The sequence below is a fragment of the Saccopteryx leptura genome, chromosome 3 (genome assembly GCF_036850995.1).
Source record: "Saccopteryx leptura isolate mSacLep1 chromosome 3, mSacLep1_pri_phased_curated, whole genome shotgun sequence".
In the NCBI taxonomy this organism is placed as follows: domain Eukaryota; kingdom Metazoa; phylum Chordata; class Mammalia; order Chiroptera; family Emballonuridae; genus Saccopteryx; species Saccopteryx leptura.
In genome coordinates, this window is record NC_089505.1 from 66,458,181 (window position 1) to 66,485,106 (window position 26,926).

Here is a 26,926-nt window from a genome sequence, read left to right on the forward strand (position 1 = left end):
CAACTACAAGTTAATGCTTCTCATCTCTCTTTCTGTCTCTCTCTCTCTAATAATAATAATAATAAAAGTTTTGGACCCAAAGTACAGTTCAAGGTTACAACGAAGCTCTCTCACAGTAGATCTCTCCCTGTCCTGCCTTTATTTAGTCACTCAGCATGCATTTACTTTCTTGGCCCCTATTCTGTACCATGCAGTGGACAATTAGACCTCAATTCCTGTCCTCAGGGAGCTTAGGGTCTAGAGGTAGGAAACAAACTATAAATATGCAAGCAGAAAAATCAGCAAGGTTGTTTCAGAAAGTCCTGGTGAGCTAGAGCATGACTGAGCTGGGATATATTCACCAAGGTGTTCAGGGTGGGCCTCCTAAAGGAGGTGACTTGAGCAGAGCCCTGAAGGGAGTGAGGGAGCTAGCCAGGTAGACTTACAAAAGCAGAGCCTTGCAGGCTGAAGGAACAGGGTGTGTAAAGGGCCTGAGTTGGGAGCGGTCTTGGCTTACTGGAGGAACATAAGAAGGCCAATGTGGCTGAAAAGTGGAGAGCTCAAGTCTGAGGATAGATGAGAAGGTCACATATGGGGTGTGACCTTCGAGTACGAGGTCATGGCTGGGTTTTAATCAAAGGGCAGTGAGAGGCCTTGAACAGTTAGCTCAGTTTGTTAAGAGCATCATCCCAAAACAACAAGGTTGTGGGTTCGATCCCCCAATCAGGGAACACGTGGGGAAACAACCAAAAAAATGCACGACTGAGTGGAACAACAAATGCTTCCCTTCCCTCCCCCTCCTTCCTCTCTCTGACTCTCTGAAAATCAATAAATATTAAGCCCTGGCTGGATAGCTCAGTTGGCTGTAGCGTCATCCCAGATCATGGAGGTTGCTGGTTTGATTCCTTGGTTAGGGCATACACAGGAGCCATGGGGAGGGGACTTGTAGTGGCGGGGTGTGATTTTATTTCTGTTTATAAATGTCCCCTCTGGCTGGCTGCCATGTGGAGAATGGGTGGACTGGGGTATCAGGGGACCAGAGGGGTCAGTTATCATGCCCTTTAGCAGTGGTTTTCAACTGCCAGTTCACACACTGGTGCCAGTCCACGGACCAGTGCCAGTTCACCAACCAGTGCTAGTCCGCTGGGTGGTTAACTCTCACTGACCAGCATGAAATTTCTGGTGGACAGATTATAGATTCTATACCAGGGGTCCCCAAACTACGGCCCGCGGGCCGCATGCGGCCCTCTGAGGCCATTTATCCGGCCCCCGCCGCACTTCCAGAAGGGGCACCTCTTTCATTGGTGGTCAGTGAGAGGAGCACATTGATCATCTCATTAGCCAAAGGCAGGCCCATAGTTCCCATTGAAATACTGGTCAGTTTGATTTAAATTTACTTGTTCTTTATTTTAAATATTGTATTTGTTCCCATTTTGTTTTTTTTACTTTAAAATAAGATATGTGCAGTGTGCATAGGGATTTGTTCATAGTTTTTTTTTATAGTCCGGCCCTCCAATGGTCTGAGGGACAGTGAACTGGCCCCCTGTGTAAAAAGTTTGGGGACCCCTGTTCTATACTCTTTTTTGTTTGTTTGTTTTGTTTTGTTTTTTTGGGGGGGTTGTATTTTTCTGAAGTTGGAAACGGGGAGGCAGTCAGACAGACTCCCACACATGCCGGACCAGGATCCACCCGGCATGCCCACTGGGGGGCGATGCTCTGCCCATCTGGGGTGTTGCTCTGTTGCGACCAGAGCCATTCTAGCACCTGAGGCAGAGGCCATGGAGCCATCCTCAGCACTCGGGCCAACTTTGCTCCAGTGGAGCCTCGGCTGCAGGAGGGGAAGAGAGAGACAGAGAGGAAGGAGAGAGGGAGGGGTGGAGAAGCAGATGGGTGCTTCTCCTGTGTGCCCTGGCTGGGAATCAAACCCGGGACTCCTGCATGCCAGGCCAACTCTCTTACCACTGAGCCAACCGGCCAGTGCCAGACTCTGTACTCTTCATTCAGCATCAGGGTGGTTAACTCTTTCCTGGACCAGCACGAAATTTCTGGTGGACCAGCAGTAGTCGGTGGACTGGTGGTTGGATACCACTCCTTTAGAGCACCTTACCCCGAGGCCCAGACTTTGCTCACCTCTTAAGTAGCCGCTCCTAACAGATCCTATTTACCCCTGGTTTTTTTAGAATTGTTGGGCTGCAAGAAAAGAAACCTGATCAATCTGGTTTATGTAAATACAGATAGAACTGTGCCTTGGGTTAAGGCACAGTTCTATTCCTGTGACAGTGATGTAACCTGAATTTTGGTGTAGGTCGAAACACACCCTAGCCTAACACAAATGGAGCACTTGTGCTTTTAACAGTCCACAGTGGTGTAGGTAAACGTACCAGGGGATGCCGACTCCCTCACTCAAAGGCTGTGTTGTTACTGCATATGCTTCCACCACACACAACTAAACTAGTTCGCACACGTAGTCCATAAGTACGATGCTAATGGTGTAAGCTGAAATACTCATGTCTGAATTTTTTGTTTCAGTTTTTAATGGGAGTGAGCATCGTAAACTGGAAACATCATTTGTCAAGACTGTGGTAATCCAAGTACCCCCTGTAGATGGGTTTGCATAAGGATACAGTGAAGTCTCTCAGAACAAGTTGCAGAAAGTAAAGCTAGACTTTGAATGAATGTGCAAATCATTCATGCATTTTTTAAAAAAATTAAGAGTACCAGACACAGTTGTGCACTGGATAATGGTAGTCAACAAAATAGGTAAGTTTTTTGGGTCTGTTAGGAGTGCTTAAACAGACAAGGGTTACTTTATCTCTCACAAGAAGTCCATGGCTGGTGTGCTAGCACCATCAACAATTCAAACTTCTCTCCATGTATCTGTTCCGTCAGCCTTGGAGTACAGGCCTTCATGCTCACTTTGGTTGCCTAATGGTCACAATATGGCTGCTGTCCCTCTGAAGCATATCTTGGTTCCAGGAAAGAAGGAGGAGGAAGAGTGAAAGAGTGGAGGATTTTCTCCTGGCAAGATTTTGACTTTTTTATTGGGAAAAGGTATGCTTTTCACAGGGACTTCTGGCTGTTTCTCAGAATGTGTCAAAGGGCCACTCCTAGCTGCAAGGGAAACTGTCAAATTGAGTATAATAGCCTTCCAGCCTCTGTTATGGGAAATGATAAAAGAAGAGATTGTGGAAGCCAAGCCGTCAGCCAGGGTCATGCCCTCATGCAGTCTTTATTTTACCACCTAGCAGCTTCTCTCTTGCACCTTGCCCTCCAATGCTCTATTGCCTCTCTCTCAGTTTCTGGGGGTCACACGGTCCTTTGTCTCCCATCTCTGTGAGTTCTCTCCATGCTTTCCCTACAAGCCTCTCCTTTCCCATACTGAGAACTTCAGCACTTTCTTGTCAGTCTTACCATCTTTCTCTCATCTCCTGAAACTGCTGTTTTCTCTGCCCAACTTTAACCCCTTCAAGGAATTGCCACTTTCTCCTTGACCCTCCCCTTGAAGTATCATCAGCACGAGGTGAATTTGGTAATAAGCTTTTCTTTATTAACCAAGACTTTGGGCAGGCCTACTGCTGATGTTTCCAGGGTCAGCCCAAGAGTACATATGAAGGCTCCCATACCGTAAATCTACTATTTAAACTTTATAAATCAAGCTAGCAAACCATTCAACTTGTTGAATCCTCCTTCCTTGACATATATACCTTATGAAACAGAAAGGCTAATAAGTTTAAGTTTAGAACTCTCCAAGTCCCCTGAGAGAAGCTGGCACCTTGTTCTCCTGCCCTTCCCAGCCTCCCAAGGCTGCCCGCATTCTTTGGCTCGGGGCCCTGAATCCCTCAGATTCTGCTGGCATAGTCACATGTCCCCTTCTTTAACTGACCTTTCCACCTCCCTCTTATAAGGACCCTGTGATTAAATTGGGCCCATATGGATAATCCAGAATCATCTCCACATCCTAAAATCCTTAATTTAATCACAGATGTCTTTGAGGGGCCATCATTCTGTCTACCACAGTTTCCTAGGGCTGGGAAATAATAATCTCCAAGGGAGGCGCTGATTCTGGCTGGGCACCACCCCTGGCCCCAGGGACTCCAGCAGCAGGGAGGTGGGGAGCGGGGTCCTCAGAAACGTGGGTCCAGAGCAGCACTCCCTTGCTGGAGGTCTAAGGTGTGTACTGAGTCCAGAGAATCATGAGCAGAGGTGATAGGACATAGCACAGAACGGGACAAATAGTTGGTTTTTAAAAATATTTTTTAAATTTATTGATTGATTTTGAAGAGACAGAGAAAAAAAAAGGAGGGGAGCATTCATTTGTTGTTCCACTTAGTTGTACATTCATTGGTCACTTCCCATATGTGGTCTGACCACGAATCCTTAGTGTTCTGAGGCGATGCTCTAACCAACTGAGCTAACTGACCAGGGCCTAAAAGAGTTTTTTATATTTGTTTTTATTTATTTGTTTGTTTATTCATTTATTTTTTATTTTTAAGTGAGAGGAGGGGAGATAGTAACACAGACTCCCACATGCTCCCCGACCAGGATTCACCCAGCAGCCCCAACTGGGGCTGATGCTCTAATTAGCAGTGCTATTTCTTTTAGTGACTGAAGCTTACGTGTTCCTCAACACCAGGGCAGGGCAACACTTGAACCTACCAAGCCACTGGCTGTGAGAGGGGGAGAGAGAGAGAAGGGGAGAGGCAAGGAGAGAGAAGCAGATGGTCACTTCTCTTATGTGCCCTGACCTGTGATCAAACCCATCCATACACTGGGCTGACACTATACACTGAGCCAACCGGCCAAGGCCTATTTTAAAAAATATTTTATTGATTGATTTTGAGAGGGAGGAGAGACAGAGAGAGAAAGTAGGGAGTTGGGAAGCATCAGCTCACAATTACTTCTTGTATGTACCCCAACCCAGCAAGCCCAGGGTTTTGAACCAGTGAGTTCATCATTCCAGGTTGATGCTTTATCTACTGCGTCACCACAGGTCAGGCTAAAATGGTTGTTTTTTAAATTGTGCATTTATTCATTCTTCTCTCTAGAGACCAATTTTCCATATATTCCTTTATAGTGCTGCGGTTCTCGTGTCCCCATAGCCATTGAGTTCCTAACAGTTTCTTGGGGTGCTTAACAGCACTATTTTCCCCCATTGATTTGAGTAAGAGAGCAGAGTGAAAGGGAGAGAGACAGACAGACAGGAAGAGAGAGAGATGAGAAGCATCAACTCTTAGTTGCAGCACTTTAGTTGTTCATTGATTGCTTCTTATACGCGGGGTGGGGGGCTCCAGCTGAGCCAGTGACCCCTTCCTCACACCAGAGACCTTTGACTCAAGCCAGTGACCTTGAGCTTCAAGACAGCGACCTTTGGGCTGAAGCCAGAAACCATGGGATCATGTGGATGATCCTGAGCTCAAGCAGGCAATCCCGCCTCAACTTGGAGTTTCTAACCTGGGACCTCAGCGTCCCAGGTTGACACTTTTTTCTCTTACTTGTACTTCTCCCCCTTCTTCCCCATCCTCATCCCTTCCTTTGCTTTCCCTGACCCCCAGGTGCCACCTCAGTTTCTCTAACCTTTAGCATCTAGAAAGCATTGGCTCCAACTCCCTTTCCTAAGAATTCTGTAAATTTCCAGACTTCTCAGGGTCAGCCTCTTCATGCTCCTCTTTGCATGATTTCACTTTCTGGACCATCTTACTGGCCCAAGTGTTTTCCCGGGTCCAGAGCCTATTAGTCAGAATTGGAACCCACCCGTTCCTTAATACCCACAAGAGCCCCCACTGACGTCGGGCCTGTGTGTGCTGGACTGTGGGGGAAGTGGGGGGCGTGGCTGCCAGCCCCGGCCAGTGTCAATGCTGTGCACGCTGCTCTGTAAGTGTAACTTTGCTAGCGGCCACATGAAAAGACATAAAAAGAAACAGATGAAATTAATCTTAATAATATATTTTACCTAACCCAGTTATTTGAAATATTATGGTGACATGTAATCAGTACAAAAATGGTTGAGACCTTTGGCATATTTTCTTCCCACATGAAATTGTGGAAATCTTTACACCCACAGCATATCTCATTTCAGGCTGGCCGTATTTCAGATGTGCAAGACAGCCACGGTGGCATGTGCCTGCTCTGTGGGGCAGCCCAGTATATATACATCAACTAAATGCAAAATGTTTCATCTTGAATGTGAAACTTCAGGGAGCTCTGGCCATGCCACCCACCCTGGGACTCTTTCACTTCCTTACTCACCCCCAGATCCCTTCCCAACCAGCCAACTAACTCCTCCCTTCTCCCCCTTCTTCCATTTTGTCCTCCTCAGTCCCTCTCTCCAGGAAGGCCCCTGGGATTTCCCTCTCTTCTGTAAGGCAGGGCAGCGTTCCCAGGCTGTCCCCACCCACCCCTGCTTCATGCCCACAAAGTGCTCTTCCCCAAGAGGCCAGAGGACCTTCCTTCCTGTTACTACTGCAGGCACCCCTCCTTTTCCTAGTCCATGTTGTTGTTCTTTTCTTTCTTTCTTTTTTTTTTTTTTTTTGACAGAGACAGAGTGAGAGTCAAAGAGGGACAGATAAGGACAGACAGACAGGAACGAAGAGATGAGAAGCATCAATTCTTCATTGCAGCACCTTAGTTCATTGATTGCTTTCTCATATGTGCCTGGGCCCTGGGCAGGGGAGGGGAGTCTCCAGCAGAGCAAGTGATCCCCTTGCTCAAGCCAGTGACCTTTGGGTTCAAGCCAGCGACCTTTGGGCTCAAGCCAGGGCCCATGGGGTCATGTCTATGATCCCATGCTCAAGACAGCGACCCCATGCTCAAGCTGGTGAGCCTGCGCTCAAGCCAGCCACTTTGGGGTTTCAAACTGGGTCCTCTGCATCCCAGTCCGATGCTCTACCCACTGCGTCACCACTTGGTCAGGCCATGTTGTCCTATTTTCAAAGAGCAAGAATTCAGGAACTGGTGTGTGGGAGAGGAACCCCATATCCTGAATCTACTTGGTTCCTGAGTTTGAAGGAACAGGTGACTGTGTGACCAGCAAGGGACACCAGCCCCATCTCAAATAAATAAATAAATAAATAAATAAATAAATAAATAAATAAATAAATCTAAATCTATCCTGTCCTTGAGTTCAGAGAACAGGGGGTCCCTGTACTGTTTTTTTTTTTTTTTTTTTTCATCCAAATGTCAGACACAACCCTAGCCCTTACTGAGTAAAAATAGCTTAAGGCTTACTCTCCTGTCTTTTTATATGTTATCTTTTTATTACAATATAATACACAAATCTCTTATTGATTGTCTATGTATGCATTACACCTCCATGTGGTCACATCCAGAATAAGGCGTGGAAAATGTCCTACTCCCAGAAAGGTCCCTTCTGTGCTACCATTCACCGTAGGGCATCACTGTAAATTGGTTTTGCCTGGTTTTGAATATCAATCTCATAAACAGAGTCAAACAATGTGTATAGCAGCTTTCGCGTCTGGCTTGTTTTGCCCAACATTTCTACCAGGTTGTGTGTTCATTAGCTGTATCCCACTGAGTATACCATTATGTGAACATACCAGAATTTTTTCATTCTTCTGTTGGTGAACACTTGGGTTGTTTCCAGTGTTTGGACATTATGATTACTGTATTTTACTATGCACATCCTCGTACAAGTCTTTGGAGGACGTACACACTTTTTTCCTGGGTAAATTCCCATGAGTAGAACTGCTGGGTCATAGGGAGATGGATGCTCAGCTTCAAAGGATACTGCCAGACGTTCCCCAAAGTGGTTGCACCAATTTACACTCATCAGCAGTGCCGGAAAGTTCCACTTGTTCTGTATCCTTGCCAATGCTTGGTCATCCCCAGATCTTTTAAATTTACGATAGTGTTTATTATATATCACTTAAGTTCATTATTTGTTTTCTAGAGCTACTCTAATAAAAATGTATTGTCTCACAGTTTTGGAGGCTAGACGACTTCCTGGCTCTCTCTGAGGGCTGTGGCAGAGGGATCTGTTTCTGGCTTCTCTCCTTGGCTTGTAGGTTCTTCATTGCAGCGTCTTAGTTGTTCATTGATTGCTTTCTCATATGTGCCTTGACCGGGGGGCTCCAGCAGACTGAGTGACCCCTTGCTCAGGCTGATGAGCCTTGCTCAAACCAGATGAGGCCGTGCTCAAGCTGACAGTGTTAGGGTTTCAGAACTGGGTCCTCCGTGTCCGATGCTCTATCCACTGCGCCACTGCCTGGTCAGGCCTTCTCCCTGTGTCTTCACACTACCTTTCATCTGTGTGTGTCTCTATGTCCAAAATGTCCCTTGTTATAAGGAGACCAGTCCTGTTGGATTAGGGCCCACCCTAATAACCTCATTACAACTTGAGTATCTCTGTCAAGACCCTGTCTCCAATTAAGGTCACATTAAAAAAAAAAAAAGATTTTACTTATTGATTTTAGAGGCAGGAGAGAGAGAAAAAAAAAAAAAAACAGGAGGGAGAGAGGAATGAGAAGCACCAACTCACAATTGCTTCTCATATGTGCCTTGATCAGGCAAGCCTGGGGTGTTGAACCAGAGACCTAAGCATTCCAGGTCGACGCCTTATCCACTGCACCACCACAGGTCAGGCAAGGTCACATTTCAAGGCACTGGAGTAGAACCTTAACATATGAATGTTGTATGAACACAATTCAACCTATAGCATATCATAGGTGAATATTATTACTCCCATTTTATAAATGGGGAAAACTAAGGCATTGCAAGATCCCACTGCTGCTGAGTGGCCGAGCTGGAACTTGATCATTGGCCATCTCAACCCCTAGAGTGCGTTCCCTCACTCAGGCATTGAGAACCCCAGAGTCACCCTGTGCCCCTCCCCAGAAGCTGCAGGAATTCACAAGGGACATCCCTGAGTGTCTTACTGTCACCTCTTATGATTTCTTGCTTCTGCTGGATTCTGTTTCTCCCCAGTATTCCTTTTTTACATTTTTCTCATTTTCAGTTCTATTTTTATCAGAGTTATAGGTCCACATAATTTGAAGAGTCAAATACAAAATTTTTAAAAATGAAATCCAACAGTCCCCACCAGCCTGGCCTCCTTTTCTCCCACCCCAGGGGTACCTGCTTTCACCTTATTGTGTCATTTATATCCTTGTCTAAATACCATGTTTATGTGGCTACTTCTTGATTATTTAATATTAGGCATTTTCCATTCACTTCTCACAATGGAAGACACACACTCATAGTCCTAGTTAAATTACTCGGGCCTCCCACACGGCGATCCTGGCTGGGTGAATGCATAGTGTTTATCGGCTGTAACTGTGTAAATGCTCCTACAGCTGCCACAAGTAGTAAACCATGCCGCCTTTCCTCTCCTACACAAGTCTTTGTTTTTCCTGGAGTTAATAATTGTCTCTCTTTTTTTTTTTTCCAGTTGTTTAGTGTCTGAGTTTTCTTTGTGCCAAACAAATTCAAACCCACATTCTCTGTTAACTATAGGCAGTCCCAAGTTATGAACGAGATAGGTTCTGTAAGTTTGAAAATGTTTAAGTATTTATATGCACAGAAAGGTAAAAACAAATACTATGTTAAGAAAAACATCTGTCTTAGTTGCATTTAATAGGTAAATGTACTTGTTCGAACTTACCTACAAATTCAACTTAAGAACAAACCTACAGGACCTGTCTCATTTGTAACCCAGGGACTGCACGTATATGATTCTCTTCATATATTCAGATGCATCAAGTACTCCATTAATTTCACCTTACGGAAGACGTTTCCCTCATGGCCTTCTGGCCTGCTCCAGTATGGTGCATAGTCTGCATCTTGACGTCATCCCTTTACCCCTCCATCCCCAGGTTTGGATCATATCATATCCCAAGTCTCACTTTCTGGGTTTGGCTCTCTTGTTCTTTTGAGCTTCCTGAAAAACACATGGTGGGGGGTGGCATAATTTTAGAGATGTTGCATATCTGGAAACATCTGTACTCTTATGGGCCATCTGGCTGGATATAAAATTCTGGGCTGGAGATCTTGTTCCTCCAGATGTTTGAAGGCATCCCTCCATTGCCTTCTATTTTTTTTTTCTTTTCCAAGTGAGAGGAGGGGAGATAGACAGACAGACTCCTGTGTATGTCTCGACCAGGATCCACCCAGCAGCCCCCATCTAAGGCCGATGCTCTGCTCATCTATGACCATGCTCGCAATGGAGCTATTTTTAGCATCTGAGGCAGAGGCTCCACGGAGCTAGCCTCAGTGCCTGGGCAATGTGCTCAAACCAATTGAGCCATGGCTGCATGAGGGGAATAGAGAGAGAGAAGGGAGAGGGGGAAGGGTGGAGAAGCAGATGGTCACTTCTCCTGTGTGTCCTGACCAGGAATCGAACACAGGACATCCACACGCCCGGCTGACGCTCTGCCACTGAGCCAACCAGCCAGCATTTGCCTTCTAATTTCTAACTTCTAACTTACTGTTGAAAAATTTAAAGCCATTCTGATTCCTAAGGCTTGTCTGTGACTTGCTTTTTCTTTTCTCCTGTCCTCGGTGTGCTGACATTTTCATGCAATGGGTCTTCAGTGATTTTCATGGCTTGACCTTCTAATCATATCCTCATGTCATTCATTCTGGGAAATATTCTCAGTTTCTTTAAATTATGATTTCCCTCTTCCCTCCATTTCTCTATTCTTTATTTCTGGAACTCTTACTAATTTCATATTGGGCTTCCTGGGCTGTCGATTTCTTTTATTTCCTCTCTTATTTATCTTCTTATCTCCCTGCTCTACTTATTTTTTTTTTAAGTTAAAGTAGTGCGAATAGAGAGACAGACTCCTGCATGTGCCCCAACCAGATCCATCTGACAACCCCATCTGGGGCCATGCTGGCAACCAAGCTATTTTTAGCACTTGAGGTGGAGGCTTGAAGGAGCCATCCTCAGCCCAGGGCAGGGAGGGGGGAGGCGGAGGGAGCTGATGTGCTTGAATCAGTTGAGCCATTGCTGCAGTAAGGGAAGAGAGAGAGAGAAAGGGGAGAGGGGGGAGATGGTTGCCTCTCCTGTATGCCCTGACCAGGGATCAAATCCAGGTCATCTGGCCTGACCTGTGGTGGCGCAGTGGATAAAGCGTCAACCTGGAAACACTGAGGTTGCCGGTTCAAAACCCTGGCTTGCCTGGTCAAGGCACATATGGGAGTTGATGCTTCCTGCTCCTCCCCCTTCTCTCTCTCTCTCTCTCTCTCTCTCTCTCCCTCCCTCCCTCCTCTCTAAAATGAATAAATAAATAAAAAATTAAAAAAAAAAAATCCAGGTCATCTGTATGCCAGGCCGATGCTCCACAGAGCCAAGCAGCCAGGTCCTGTTTAAAATTTTTATTTATTGATTTTATTTTATTTTATTTATTTATTTATTTATTTATTTAAATTTTTCTGAAGCTGGAAACGGGGAGAGACAGTCAGACAGACTCCCACATGCGCCTGACCAGGATCCACCCGGCACGCCCACCAGGGGCGATGCTCTGCCCACCAGGGGGCGATGCTCTGCCCCTCCGGGGCGTCGCTCTGCCGCGACCAGAGCCACTCTAGCGCCTGGGGCAGAGGCCAAGGAGCCATCCCCAGCACCCGGGCCATCTTTGCTCCAATGGAGCCTTGGCTGTGGGAGGGGAAGAGAGAGACAGAGAGGAAGGAGGGGGTGGGGATGGAGAAGCAAATGGGCGCTTCTCCTATGTGCCCTGGCTGGAATCGAACCCGGGTCCCCTGCACGCCAGGCCGATGCTCTACCGCTGAGCCAATCAGCCAGGGCCTATTTATTGATTTTAAAGAGAGAAAAAACAATTTGTTGTTCCACTTACTTATGCATTCATTGGTCGATTCTCGTATGTACCCTGAGCAGGGATCGAACTCACAACCTTGGCATATGGGGACAACACTCTAACCAACTGAGCTATCCGGCCAGAGTGGGGAGCTATCTATTGAACCATCACTTGAAGAAGGTGAGAGAGTGAGCTAGCTCGGTATCTGGGAGAAGAATGTCCCAGCAGAGGGAACAGCAAGTGCAAAGACCGTGAGGCAGGAGCATGCTGAAGTGGGCCAGGAACTGTTGTAGATTAGTGCACAGCTGTTGTAGATTTAGAGCAAAAGGTGTGCATGGGAGATGAGGACCAGGGAGTTAGGAGGGATGTGGGAGAGTTTGGTGGCACAGGGCCTTGTGGCTCATGGTAACTCTAATCACTCTGAGTGAAGGGAGAAGTCAGGGGAGGGTTGTTAGCTTAGGAGGGGCCGGAGCTGACTCAAAAGTTGAGATCCCTTTAGACAGGACAGAATAAGCAGGGAAATAAGGACAGACACAGGGTATTTTATTTTTCCCAAACCTGAGCCTCAACAAAGGCTGTAGGACAAGACTGAGTTTTATGAGAGGCTCAGGGACAGGAATGGGGGATAGGAAGTAGGGGAGAAGGGAGGGTGGCATGATATCCCCGAACAACAGAGCGAATGATGAAAAGTGAAGGCTCTGAGGTCCCCTCTTCCTGAAAGCCCCTCACCCTCACACCTTCACCTCTGAAGGCTTTGGTTGGGGGCTTCTGGGTCTCTCTCCATATAACAAACTCTTCTGTCCCCCAAGGGCCCCAAAGACCCTCCTTCCTCATTCCTGGAACCTCCATCCCTCCTCTTCAGCCTGACTGGAAACTCCAAGGTTTTCCCACTTAAAGGGGAAGCAATACACCTTTTGCCCTCAAGGGCATTTTGCTAAACTGAGAGAAACCCAGAAAAATTACAGTTTGCCTACAAGGCAGCAGTGCCCGCAGGCAGTGGTAGCACTTTTCTTGCCTATATATATATATTTCTAGATATCAGCTGGGATCTCCCGGCCTGTTAGAATCTATATAAAGTTAATTCAAATGCCATTCTCCAGCAGTGGGATGGTGAATGCCCTCCCCCAGTTTCCACTCACTCTCGTTTTCTTGGCCCCACCCCCAAGCTTTTGCTTCCACTGATCAATTCAATGTTGGACATCCTGTCTGTGTACCTCCCTATTTGGGGTACATGGACTAATTCTCTCATTTTTTACAATTTCTCTGCAACCACCTACATACACAGGCATTTAGGTGCATGTGTGTGAGCATGGACAGGGCGTGACTGATGGTTTGGGGACACAGAGGCATTTACATCAAAAGATGGGCAAACAACTCAAAAGTCCAGAGCCATCCTTGTCTGAAAGACCCTTTGCCTCCCCTGCCACTCAGCCTCCAGTGACAGGCCTTGCTCTCTCTTGCTTTTCCTGATCTGTGCTATCCAATACTATTTAAATTTTAATTAATTAAAATTAAATTTAAAGTTCTGTCCCTTCATCACACTGACACATTTCAAGAACTCAAGAAACAAACAAAAAGAAAAAGAAAAAACAACAATAGTTCACGAGCCATGGGTAGCTGGTGGCTGCAGGCTGAATAGCACTGATGAAATATTTCCAATATTTGTTTTGAACAGTGCCGGACTGGACAAAAGAGGTACTGCCCTCTAGGAGGTAGTCTGGTTTCTGCAGTTAGGATGACCAAAATTTCACCCCATACATGTAATCTTTTTTTTTTTTTTCCTTTTACAGCGACAGAGAGAGAGAGAGAGTCAGAGAGAGGGATAGACAGGCAGGAACGGAGAGATGAGAAGCATCAATCATTAGTTTTTCATTGCGCATTGCAACACCTTAGTTGTTCATTGATTGCTTTCTCATATGTGCCTTGACCGCGGGCCTTCAGCAGACCGAGTAACCCCCTGCTTGAGCCAGCAACCTTGGGCTCAAGCTGGTGAGCTTTTTGCTCAAACCAGATGAGCCCGCGCTCAAGCCAGCGACCTCGGGGTCTCGAACCTGGGTCTTCCGCATCCCAGTCCGACGCTTTACCCACTGCGCCACCGCCTGGTCAGGTCATACATGTAATCTTTTAAAAATACCATACATATGGAGTTATACACTATATGGGATTCAGAGACTAATTCACCCCCCCCCCCAATACACCCTGGACATCTTCAGATGTCAGATCATAGATTGTTACAGAGTTCTGCAGTGTGGATTCATTCATTCATTCATTTATTCATTCTGAAAAAAAATGAGAGATGCACACAGGAAGGGAGAGAGATAAGAAGCATCAACTCATAGTTGCGTCATTTTCATTGTTCATTGATTGCTTCTCATACGTGCCTTGATTGGGGGGGGGGTGTGCTCCAGCCAAGCCACTGACCCCCATGCTCAAGCCAACTCTCAAGCCAAAGACCTGCACTCAAGCTGGGTGAGCCTGAGCCCAAGCTGGCAACCTCCAAGTTTCGCCAAGTCCACGCTGTATCCACTGTGCCACCACCTGCTCAGGCTATTCTGCAAGTATTTACAATCACCTTGTAAGTGCGAAACTGTGCAGAGTCACAGCCTAGAACATGATGGACTCACACCCTCCCCTTATGAGGCTCGCAGTCTAGTGGGAGAGGCTAAGATGAACCCAATAAATCACAGAAATAAGTGTAAAATGGTAGCAGTTGTGAAGGAACTGACAATGTGGCAAGTGTCATCATGCATCCCTCTGGGAGAATTTATTCCATGTCCCTCACCATCTTTCCATCAAGTTTTAGAAATGAGGGCCTCATGGGAAAACACAGGAAAATAAGATGTTGTGTCTGGGCCCTGGCCAGTGGCTCAGTGGATAAAGCAACAGCCTGGCATATGGACATCCCAATTCAATTCCCTGTCAGGGCACACAGGAGAGGCGACCATCTGCTCCTCCCCCCACTCTTCTCTCCCTCTTATCCTCCTGCAGCCAGTGGCTCATTGGTTCGAGGTTGGCCTGGAGCACTGAGGACAGCTCCATTGGATAGCATCATCCTCAGGCACTAAAAATAGCTCGCACTGCGCCTATAGTGGTTGACAGGTGGATTCCTGTCGGAGTGCGTTCAGGAGTCTGCCTCACTATCTCCGGTCCTCTCACCTAAAAATAAATAAATAAATAAAAGATGGTGTCTCTAGCCTGACCAGGCTGTGGCACAGTGGATAGAGTGTAAGACTGGGATGAGGAGGACCCAGGTTCAAAACCCCGAGGTTGCCAACTTGAACGTGAGCTCATCCAGCTTGAGCACGGGCTTATCTGGCTTGAGCACGGGATCATAGACATGACCCTATGGTTGCTGGCTTGAGCCCAAGGTCACTAGCTTGAACAACAGGTCACTCATTCTGCTGTAGCCCCCTGGTCAAGGCACATATGAGAAAGCAATCAATGAACAACTAAGGTGCTGCAATGAAGAATTAATGCTTCTCATTTTTCTCCCTTCCTGTCTGTCTGTCCCTATCCCTCTCTGACTCTCAGTGTAAAAAGAAACACACAAAAAGGATGGGTGTCTGAGCCTGCATGTCCCAGTCTGAACAATGGAGATATTAGTTTTACCTTACAATAATTTTGTGAGGATTAAATGAGTTATTTAAGTTGATGGACAGTGCCTGGCACAATAGTAGCAATCTTTAACATTGTGTTATATTTATTATATGATATAAAATGATATTATTTATATGATTCCCTTTTTAAGCCTCAGTCCTTTTTAAAATGGAAAAGTATATAGGACTCCTTTGTAGGGCTCTGGTTAGGATTAAATGAGTAATTATTTCATTAACAGTCATCACAGCTAACATTTCTCCAGCACTTCCTCTGCACCAAGCACTATCTAACCTTCGCAGCAACTTCAAGGGAGATATAGTTGTTATCCCCATTGTACAGATATTGCAACTGAGGTGCAAAGAGGTGAGTGTGCTCAAGAAGAGTTACTAGTTAGTAACTGGAGTAGTTGGAGGTTAGGGGTGGCAGGGGTTCCAGGCTGGGCCATGAAAGCATCTGGGTCCGTCTGACTCTGCCCTTCATGCCCCCTGCCCCCAGGAAGCTAGACGCCTTCATCTATGATGCGGCTGTGCTCAACTACATGGCCCGCAAGGATGAGGGATGCAAGCTCGTCACCATCGGTTCAGGCAAGGTCTTTGCCACCACGGGCTATGGCATCGCCCTGCACAAGGGCTCCCGCTGGAAACGGCCCATCGACCTGGCCCTCCTGCAGTTCCTGGGAGATGGTGCGGCTGCACGAGGTTGCTTGGGGGAGGGGGAGAACCCTGGGTCCCATAGAAGGAAGGGATGACAACCAGGACACCAGAGTCCAAGGCGGAAGAGGCGGAGGCAGCTGGGGGCCTAGATTCCTATATCAGAGACCAGGGTCCTCACGGGATGCCCATGAAAGGTGACCTCTGACCTCCCCCCCCCTTCCTCAGATGAGATCGAGATGCTGGAGCGGCTATGGCTCTCCGGGATCTGCCACAATGACAAAATCGAGGTGATGAGCAGCAAGCTGGACATCGACAACATGGCAGGTGTTTTCTACATGCTCCTGGTAGCCATGGGCCTCTCCCTGCTGGTCTTCGCTTGGGAGCATCTGGTGTACTGGCGTCTGCGGCACTGCTTGGGGCCCACCAACCGCATGGACTTCCTGCTGGCCTTCTCCAGGGTACGGGGCAGAGAGGGAGGCCAAGGGGACGGGAAGGTGGAAACCGGTAGGGCCCCAGGCAGAGGTGCGGAAGAGAAGGAAGAACTGGGCGGGAGATGGGTGTTGAGGTCCTACCTTGCTGATCCCGCCTCTCCCGCGGCCCCCGCAGGGCATGTACAGCTGCTGCAGCGCAGAAGCCGCCCCGCCGCCGGCCAAGCCCCCGCCGCCGCCTCAGCCGCTGCCCAGCCCGGCGTACCCGGCGGCGCGTCCCGCGCCGGGCCCGGCGCCCTTCCTACCCCGCGAGCGCGCCGCCGTGGACCGCTGGCGCCGCACCAAAGCCGCGGGGCCGCCGGGGGCCGCGGGCCTGGCCGACGGTTTCCACCGCTACTACGGCCCCATCGAGCCTCAGGGCTTGGGCGAGGCGCGCGCAGCGCCCCGGGGCGCTGGTGGGCGCCCGCTGTCCCCACCCGCCGCGCAGCCCCCGCAGAAGCCGCCGCCGTCCTACTTCGCCATCGTGCGGGACAAGGAGCCAGCTGAATCACCGGCCGGAGCCTACTCCGGTTTCCCCTCGCCGCCGGCGCCCCCCGCCGCCGCGGCCAGCGCCGTCGGGCCGCCGCTCTGCCGCCTGGCCTACGAGGACGAGAGTCCGCCCGCGCCCGCGCGCTGGCCGCGCTCCGACCCGGAGAGCCAGCCCTTGTTAGGGCCGGGCGCGGGAGTCGTCGGGGGAGCAGGGAGTGCGGGCGGCGGGGCCCAGGCTGCGCCCCCTCCGTGCCGTGGCGCGCCGCCCCCCTGCCCGTACCTCGACCTCGAACCGTCGCCGTCGGACTCGGAGGACTCGGAGAGCCTGGGTGGCGCGTCGCTGGGCGGCCTGGAGCCCTGGTGGTTCGCCGACTTCCCCTACCCGTACGCCGAGCGCCTCGGGCCGCCACCGGGCCGCTACTGGTCGGTGGACAAGCTCGGGGGCTGGCGCGCAGGCAGCTGGGACTACCTGCCCCCGCGCAGCGGCCCGGCCGCTTGGCACTGCCGCCACTGCGCCAGCCTGGAGCTGTTGCCGCCGCCGCGCCACCTCAGTTGCTCACACGACGGCCTGGACGGCGGCTGGTGGGCGCCGCCGCCCCCGCCCTGGGCCGCGGGACCCCCGCCCCGGCGCCGGGCACGCTGCGGTTGCCCGCGGCCACACACGCACCGCCCGCGGGCCTCGCACCGCGTGCCTGCTCCTGCCCCGCACCACCACCGGCACCGGCGCGCCGCGGGGGTCTGGGACTTCCCGCCACCCGCGCCCACTTCTCGCTCGCTGGAGGACCTCAGCTCGTGTCCCCGCGCCGCCCCCGCGCGCAGGCTCACCGGGCCCTCCCGCCACGCGCGCAGGTGCCTGCACGCAGCGCACTGGGGACCACCGCTGCCCGTTGCGTCCCACCGGAGACACCGGGGCGGAGACCTGGGGACCCGCCGGGGCTCGGCGCACTTCTCCAGCCTCGAGTCCGAGGTATGACGCGGCCCGGGGGGCCCGACTGCCCCCTCGGTCAGCGCAGGCCACGGCCCGAGGGGGCACGCGCAGTGGACAGGACCCGTGTGGGGTGGGAAAGGAAAAGGTGGAACTAGCCGGACTCCGCCTGGAGCAGCGTCTTGTATCCCTTCGTTTTCCGAACACCGTGAGCCAGGGGGGATTTGGTCCCCTGAATCTCACCCAGCCAGAGAGCGAGGGCGGGAGGTTTCGGAGCCCATTGGACTTTTTTTAAAACCCGACAAGGGCTTTTTAACGTCACCAGATGGGGCGGGAGGTGGGGGGGGGGTCACGCCACGCCCGCACCCCACCCTCACGCCCGAGGCCGTGGCCCCCGCATCACTGTGCAGCTCCCCGGCCCCAGCCATGCCTCCGGGGAAGCCCGTTTTTAACCTTTCATCCATCGGGACTCAAAACTGTGAGACGCGTTCGCCAAACTGTGACCCTAGACCTCGACCCCACCATACAGAAACCCTTGACCCCAGACTGTGACTTCCGACCCCTACAAATGGTCATCCGACCCGACTGTGACCCCTGACCCCAAACTGTGACCCAAACCCTAGACTATGCCCCGACCAGACTGTGACCTTTGACGTCAAACCGGGCCCCACCCCCACCCCCTCCTTTTCCACCTTGGGTCGCATTTCCCGATTTTGACATAGGACACGCCCCCAACGGAAGCCCCGCCTCCCTCGCCCTAGCGTTGATTCCAACCTGCAGGGGCCAAAACTTCCCACCCTATCGCACCTCACTACCAGTCCCAGGTGCCACCAAACACATCCTCTCCAAATCCAACCCTTATTTATGACCCTTCAGTGATGACCCAGCAGACCCCCCCAAAGCCTCCTCTTCCCAGATCTTCAGCTGGGTCTGGAGCTGGGTTGTGGAGGGGAGGGTCTGGGAGTCCACACACCACCAACCTTCTTTCCCACTCTCCTGTTCCACATCGCAGTGTTTGGAATAAACCATGTTTTTATGCCTCCTCATTCCAAGTGTGAGCTCTATGTCTGTTTCTCAACACTCCCTCAAATCTCTGGAGAAAACTGAAACAGAAAAGTCCTACAGAAAAAGAGGAGGTAGGAAGAGAATTAGAGGGAGAACGGAGACCCTGGAGGGAAGTGGTTGCAAAGACCCAGAAAAAGGAGATGAAACAGACCCTAAGAATAGAAAGGGTGGGGATGACAGAGATATGGAGATATGGAGGACAGAGAACTCAGGAAAGATCCCGATCAAACCATTTTAGAATAGGTCTAGGGTCCAATTCCTATAGCTACAGGCAACGAGGCTTGCGAGATTCTTATTATCCTGTTCATGCAAGTGAGGAGAGTATCGAAAACATTCCACCCAGCCCACATATCTTGAATACTCTCATTGGTTAATCTTACCAATGAGAATCTATTTCTAACACTTCATTATGCCAATTAGCCAAACCTCTGGTGCTGATGGGCGATAAAAAGAGTCGAAGCACTTGTAACAGCTGCCTCCAGAGGGTGGATTTTCTGATTAAGTGCTCGCTGACCATAGCTGCAATGTGAAGTCCTGGTTAGGCAATTGGCTGCCCCGAGAGGGTAAATTCAACCTACTCACTTACGCTTAATATCATCCTGTTTACATGAAGCATTTTGAAGCAAATTAAAGTCATCACCACAAGGAGAGGAGAAGAAACCAGCTTTATGGGTCCTCAGAGCACAGAAACCCATGCTTTTTTATCAGTAAGAGCTCTTATTTGAATACATGAATAATCAGCTAAGTGAAAAGAAAGCGCTGGGAGTCAAAGGTGGAAAATGAAGTGGAGGCTTGGACTCCTCTAGTGGTGGGGAAACACAGGCCTCCCAGAGAACTACAACTCCCAGGAGGCCTTGCCACTGAGCCGCGATAAAGCGCCTCAAAGTCACGCGGGGCGTGTAGGTTCTCCGTATCCAGTGCGGGCCTCTGGCTAAACCAGGATGTCACTGCCGTAGTTCTTGTTCTCCCTCTTCCCACCGCCCTCTCTAATTGGTGAACTAGACGGTTTCCTAGGTAACCGTAGAGCCTGGAAGATCTCCGAAGGGGAGCTTAGCCCGGAAGTGACGTTATTACCTCGCGCCGCCGGAGAGTGGCTTCAAAGATGGCCGCGCGGAAGGGTCGGAGGCGCACGTGTGAAACCAAGGAACCTATGGAGGCCGAGTCCGGCGACACAGGGTCCGAGGGCCCAACCCAGGTCTACCTACCCGGCCGGGGACCGCCACTGCGCGAAGGAGAGGAGCTGGTTATGGACGAAGAGGCCTACGTGTTGTACCACCGAGCGCAAACTGGTGAGGCTGGGCACCTACACTCCTGGGTCCTGAGGAAGGAGGGAACTGGAAATCTGGCTCCTAGGGGCTCCAGTCCTGAGCCTTTAACTTAAGAGGCTCTGTGAAAGAGAAGACGGGGTCTAAGAAGGGTGGCATCACACTGGAGGGGGCTGAGATCCCGCTGTCCCATCATAACTTTCCAATCTCTCCTGCCCTCCCCAGGCGCTCCGTGTCTCAGCTTTGACATAGTACGGGATCACCTGGGAGACAATCGGACAGAGCTTCCTCTTACACTTTACCTGTGTGCTGGGACCCAGGCGGAGAGCGCCCAAAGCAACAGGTAAGACCTGAGGTTTTCCTAGGATAAGAAGTCCAAGTCTCCAGACTCTTACTACCTCAGGATCCTGCACTCAGCCTCCAGCTCCGCTTCCTCAGGTCCCAGGAGGTAGGGCTTCCAGCTTCTGCCTCCCTCAGACCTAGAAAGGGTTTCCAGTTTTCCTCCTCCCTAAGGATCCCGACATCCAGCGCCTTAGCCACATCACACTTTCCCCCAGATTAATGGTGCTTAGGATGCACAATCTGCACGGGACGAAGCCTCCGCCATCAGAGGGCAGCGACGACGAGGAGGAAGAAGATGAAGAGGATGAAGAAGAGCAGAACCCTCAGCTGGAGCTGGCTATGGTGCCCCACTATGGCGGCATCAACCGAGTTCGGGTAAACAGTCTAGGACTCTGCCCTACACCGTCTGGAGCACACTCCCTCACCTTATGTCCGTACTGGCACCTCCTCACACCCTTCAGCTTCTGGGAAATAATCAGACATATATAAGTTTTAGCTATTCTGAATTGTCGCTAGGTGCTTTTGGGGGTATTTTTTATGTTTCTCTGTAAAATGGTGAGAGTTACAAAACTTGCCTGATGTGAGGATAAAATGGAATAACATAAAATTTCAGGTACTTAGAAACAGCACTTGATTGTAATGCAAGTGTCTTTGTGTTTTCTGTTATTTTTCAGCAACTATTCTGAGCTGTGGGGTTACTTTGGGTTATAGGATCTGATCAGGTTGATGTGTGACTTAAATGAGATGACATGTAAACAACACTTAGAGCAGTGTGTGGTCTGTACTTCTTGCTGTGTTTCCATTAAAGTATTACCATGTTTCAGGTACTGTTCTAGATGCTGGGGATTTAACAGGGAGCAAAAGGTCTCTGGCTGCATGAAACTTAACGCTAGTGGAAAAGGGACCAAGAACAAACTAAGTAGGTGTGTGCTTTGTCAAAGGTGCTAAATGTTGTAGAGAAAAACAAAGTCAAGTAAAAGAGTTAGGGTTTTCTTGGGTGGGTTACTATTCTAAATAATGTAGTCTGGGATCCCGGTCGGGCGCATGCGGGAGTCTGTCTGACTGTCTCTCCCCATTTCCAGCTTCAGAAAAATGCAAAAAAAAAAGGAAAAAAAATGCAAAAAAAAAAAAAAAGAATAATGTAGTCTGGGTAGTATTCACTGATAAATTGTCATTTAAACAGAGATATACAAGAAGTGAGGGAGTAAGCCAAGGGTCTGTGGGAAGGATTTGCAGGCAAGGGAAACAAGTGCAAAGGCTCTGGGGTGAACTTGGTCTATTTGAGGAGTTTTGAGGAAAGCTGGAGAGACCAGTGTATTTAAAGCAGAATTGGTAAGGGATATAGTAACAAAATTTTGGGGGTGGGCACAGAGCAGACAGATTATTTAGAGCCTTATAGGCCATTGTAAAGATTTGGCTTTTACTGTGGGAGAAATTGGGAGTCATTGGAGAGTTTAGAGCAGGGGTCGGGAACCTATGGCTTACGAGCCAGATGTGGCTCTTTCGATGGCTGCATCTGGCTCACAGACAAATCTTTAATAAAAAAAAAATAACGTTAAAAATATAAAACATTCTCGCCTGACCAGGTGGTGGCGCAGTGGATAGAGCATCTGACTGGGATGCGAAGGACCCAGGTTCGAGACCCCAAGGTTGCCAGCTTGAGCGCAGGCTCATCTGGTTTGAGCAAAAGCTCACCAGCTTGAACCCAAGGTCTGGCTAGAGCAAGAGATTACTAGGTCTGCTGAAGGCCCATGGTCAAGGCACATATGAGAAAGCAATCAATGAACAACTAAGGTGTTGCAACGAAAAACTAATGATTGATGCTTCTCATCTCTGTGTTCCTGTCTGTCCCTACCCCTTTCTGACTCTCTCTCTCTGTTAAAAAAAAAAAAAAATAAATATATATATATATATATATATATATATATATATATATATGAAACATTCTCATGTATTACAATCTATTCATTTTCTACCATTCATGTTCATGGTTGCCGGTGGCTAGAGCCAATCACAGCTGTCCTCTGGGACAACACCAAATTTAAAAAATTTTTTTTTTTAATTTATTCATTTTAGAGAGGAGAGGGAGAGAGAGAGAGAGAAGAGACAGAGAGAGAGAAGGGGGGAGGAGCTGGAAGCATCAACTCCCATATGTGCCTTGACCAGGCAAGCCCAGGGTTTTGAACCGGCGACCTCAGCATTTCCAGGTTGATGGTTTATCCACTGCGCCACCACAGGTCAGGCCAACACCAAATTTTTATTGGATAATGCATAACGTACATGGGTCGTTGTATGGCTCTCACGGAATTACATTTTAAAATATGTGGCATTCATGGTTCTCTCAGCCAAAAAGGTGCCCGATCCCTGGTTTAAGAGCAAAGGAAAAACAGGGTCTGACTTGTGTTTTAAAGATAACCCTTTGGCTGCTGTTTTGAGAATAGGCTGCAGGGAGGTAAAGCCAGAAGGGCAGAGTCCTATAGCAGGGGTCCCCAAACTTTTTACACAGGGGGCCAGTTCACTGTCACTCAGACCATTGGAGGGCCAGACTATAAAAAAAACTATGAACAAATCCCTATGCACACTGCACATATTTTAAAGTAAAAAAACAAAACGGGAACAAATACAATATTTAAAATAAAGAACAAGTAAATTTAAATCAACAAACTGACCAGTATTTCAATGGGGACTATGCTCCTCTCACTGACCACCAATGAAAGAGGTGCCCCTTCTGGAAGTGCGGTGGGGGCCGGATAAATGGCCTCAGGGGGCCGCATGTGGCCCGTGGGCCATAGTTTGGGGACCCCTGGTCCTATAGGAAGCTGTTGTTCAGGGGCAGGATGACATCAGTAGTAATGTGCATGACAACAATAGAAGTAGTGAGAGAGTGTTAGAAGTGGATTTTTGGTGAAACCAGCGTAGGTGGTGGGTGTGAGGAAGAGACAAGTCAATAAGTTCTGCAGTTTGGGGAAGAGCAGGTTGCAGTTGGCAATTAGGAGCTTGGCTTTGGTCATGTGAAGTTTGAATGGTTGTGATATGAGTTTGGAATTCAAGAGGGAGGTCAGGGCTAGGGGCTACTTGGAGGACCAATGCCTGTGACTCTCCAGCATCTATTTATTTATTTATTTTTAATTTTTCCATTGATTTGGGGAGGGGGTAAAGCACCAACTTGTTTCACTTAGTTGTGCACGCATTGGTTGCTTCTCATTTCCTGGGCGCCCCGACCAGGAATAGAACTCGTGACTTCAGTGCACTGGGGCAGTGCTCTATCCACAGAGCTACCCAGCCACATCCAACATTTTAGAGGGTTACAGAGACCAGGGACCTGACATGGGCTGGTGGGAATTATAGCCTCGATTCCTAGGAGTTCTTGAAGGAGTTTCGTTCTCCCCCCACCACTACCTCTCCCGCAGGGTGGGGAGTTGTCTCAGGTACCACGCTGGTCTTGCAGACTGTGGTCCTTTCCACAAGGTTTCTGGGGGTTATAGCCCCAGCCCCGGGAATGGGGTGGGGTGCGGTCTGAGGAACTGCAGTCCTAGTTCTCAGGGATGCTAGGAGCTGTAGTCACTACCCTGAGCTTTCTGCCTCTCCCCACTCCCCTCCCGTTCCTTCTCCCCCTGCAGGTGTCTTGGCTGGGTGAGGAGCCAGTGGCTGGAGTATGGTCAGAGAAGGGCCAGGTGGAGGTGTTTGCACTGCGGCGGCTTCTGCAGGTGGTTGATGACCCCCAGGCCCTGGCAACCTTCCTCCGGGACGAGCAGGCTCGTATGAAACCTATCTTTGCCTTCGCTGGCCACATGGGTGAGGGCTTTGCGCTGGACTGGTCCCCCCGTGTGCCAGGTGAGCTGCTGGGACGCGCATTTGGTCCTGGGGGTGAAGAGGCACAGGGTCTGCACCAGGGTGGGCACCAAGACTCCGGGGAGGGGAGTGGGCTACGGCCGGCCGAGACCAGGTAGCTTCCTGATTCCCCTCCCCAGGGTGCCTGCTCACTGGTGACTGTCAGAAGAACATCCACCTCTGGACGCCTACAGATGGTGGCTCTTGGCACGTTGACCAGCGGCCATTTGTGGGCCACACACGTTCTGTGGAGGACCTGCAGTGGTCCCCGACTGAGGACACGGTGAGGGAGAACTGGGGTCTGGACTCCTGGGTCTTAAGTGAGGAGGGGGCTGGGGGCAGGTCCTAATGAGGGGCCCACACTAGTACCTGATCTCAGGTGGAGTGGGGGAAACTCCAGGTTGCTCAGACTCCTCTTCCAGGTGTTCGCCTCCTGCTCAGCTGACGCCTCCATTCGCATCTGGGACATCCGGGCAGCCCCCAGCAAGGCCTGCATGCTCACCACTGCCGCCTCGCACGATGGGGATGTCAACGTCATCAACTGGAGCCTCCGAGAGCCCTTCCTGCTCAGTGGTGGGGATGATGGGGCCCTCAAAATCTGGGACCTGCGACAGTTCAAGGTACTTTCCCAGCTGGACACGTGGGGTTGGAGAAGCTCCTGTTCCCAGCAGCCTCTGGGATTTGTGGGTTTTCCCCCCTGAGGTGGTTTTATACACAGAGCTGGGAAAGCCCTTTGCATTGGGGTCTAGCCCCTTCAGGCTACAGATGAGGAATCAAGCTCAGCAAGAGGATGACTTGTGGCTGGTGTGGAGTTACTCTACTAGCAGGGGAGTTGACAAGAAAAGAAAGAGACTGGGTGGGACAGAGACTACAATTCCCATCTGCCCGTGGGGTGCCACGTAGCTGGCTCTGCTGCTAAGGGCTCAGAAGGTTGTAGTTTTTTCTTTCAGTGGATTTTATAGAATCAGCTGAGACTCGGAGCTCAGCTCACTCGTTGCAGGACAAGAAACAGGCATAGAAAGGACAGGAGTATATATGACAAAGTGACCCAGCTAAGAGTTGACTTTAGAGCTGAGAGGGGCTCTGGGCAGGAGAAATAACCGCTTCCAGGATCTCTCTGAACGGTGCTAACTTCATATGGCTCTGTGCTTTCCCAGGACCACTGTGTTGTAATCTTTTCTCCCCCGCACCTTTGTTTAGGAAAAGTGTCTTCATTCTTTGCATCAGCTACTTCTGGAGCCTGGGCGCCATGCTTTTCCCCTCTTTAGGCTGTAGAATCAGTGGGGAGAAGGCTGGGAGAACCACCTCCTTCCTGGGGGGGCTTCTCCGCAGGTGATACCACAACTCCCAGCAGCCCCTGGGACACTATGCCTTCATTACTAGCTGTACTTTGTCCTCTGTCACTTGCAGAGAAATGGCTTGTAGATCTCAAAAGTTAGACCCCTGGTTGAACCCTGGGGCTGGAGGGGGTCTCTGTCTGGGGCACCCTAGGAGTCAGGCTGGGATGCTCAAAGTCCCTCACTCCACAGTCTGGCTCCCCAGTGGCCACCTTCAAGCAGCATGTGGCCCCTGTGACCTCCGTCGAGTGGCACCCCCAGGACAGTGGGGTCTTTGCAGCCTCAGGTGCAGACAACCAGATCACGCAGTGGGACCTGGCAGTGGAGCGAGACCCCGAGGCGGGTGACACAGAGACCGACCCAGGGCTGGCGGACCTCCCGCAGCAGCTGCTATTCGTGCACCAGGGCGAGACCGACCTGAAGGAGCTGCACTGGCACCCGCAGTGCCCTGGGGTCCTGGTCAGCACGGCCCTGTCGGGCTTCACTATCTTCCGCACCATCAGTGTCTGAGGCGGGCCCGGGAGCGCCAGGTCTGGCCTTGCATTTGAATTGAAGTTGAAGTTGACCCCCCTGGATGGACTCATTCTCATCTGTTGACCAGTCTCCCTCCAAAGAAAGAACTTTGGCCATTTGGCCACCAAGATGGATTCTGTTTGATGTACTGTCCTTTGAAAGGACCTGATTTGGTCTAATGACCCCTTCAACCAAAGGACTTGGTTTGACTCACGGTCCTCTAAAACCACTGGGTTTGGTGCTTATGAGACCCCACCCACTCTCAGAGGACTCTGTTGGCCCATTTTGCAGGTGGCCCTGATGTGGCTTGAGTTGCTGTAGCTATTTTGTCAGCTACAACACTTGGCTTGAGTCTTTAACCCTGGGGAACTCAAGTGCTTTACAATGTCTGGACCTAATTGGAGGGGTGGGTCACTCTGGCCCCTGTCTTCCTGCCAACTGGATTTGGCCAGGACTTCCCAGACGGGCTGCATGGGCTGTCTCCCTCCTCTCTGTGCTGAAGGCAGGCACTGCAGAGGGTGGGAGGGCAGGGCTCCTGAGAGGTGATAAAGGACCTGAATCGGCCTGATGTGTGAGACTGTCCTTGGGGCCCCTTCCCCGTGAGGAGATGGGAGGAGCAGGAATCTGGCACTGGCCTAGACCGGCAGCCCATTGTGTACGTCCCAGTTCTGCCTTCCTTAAATTTGATCCCT

At 50.2% G+C, this 26,926-nt stretch overlaps 2 protein-coding genes across 2 annotated transcripts in view; both read left to right on the forward strand.

The window, feature by feature from the left end:
* The window catches only part of GRIN2D (glutamate ionotropic receptor NMDA type subunit 2D), a 38,511-nt gene extending 19,601 nt beyond the window's left edge, over positions 1 to 18,910 (forward strand). The window contains exons 11-13 of the mRNA XM_066373899.1: positions 15,843 to 16,030; positions 16,226 to 16,458; positions 16,607 to 18,910. Of these exons, the coding sequence (XP_066229996.1) occupies positions 15,843 to 16,030; positions 16,226 to 16,458; positions 16,607 to 17,929 (1,744 nt within the window). The 3' untranslated portion in view covers positions 17,930 to 18,910. The remainder of the gene's footprint in view (positions 1 to 15,842; positions 16,031 to 16,225; positions 16,459 to 16,606) is intronic.
* A 947-nt stretch (positions 18,911 to 19,857) lies between these two features.
* GRWD1 (glutamate rich WD repeat containing 1) lies at positions 19,858 to 26,797 on the forward strand. The gene is made up of 7 exons (XM_066373900.1): positions 19,858 to 20,235; positions 20,437 to 20,554; positions 20,769 to 20,928; positions 24,174 to 24,387; positions 24,525 to 24,667; positions 24,807 to 25,004; positions 25,914 to 26,797. Exons 1-7 carry the CDS (start codon positions 20,049 to 20,051, stop codon positions 26,229 to 26,231), a joined length of 1,338 nt encoding a protein of 445 aa, XP_066229997.1. The 5' UTR covers positions 19,858 to 20,048; the 3' UTR covers positions 26,232 to 26,797.
* Positions 26,798 to 26,926: the final 129 nt, after the last annotated feature.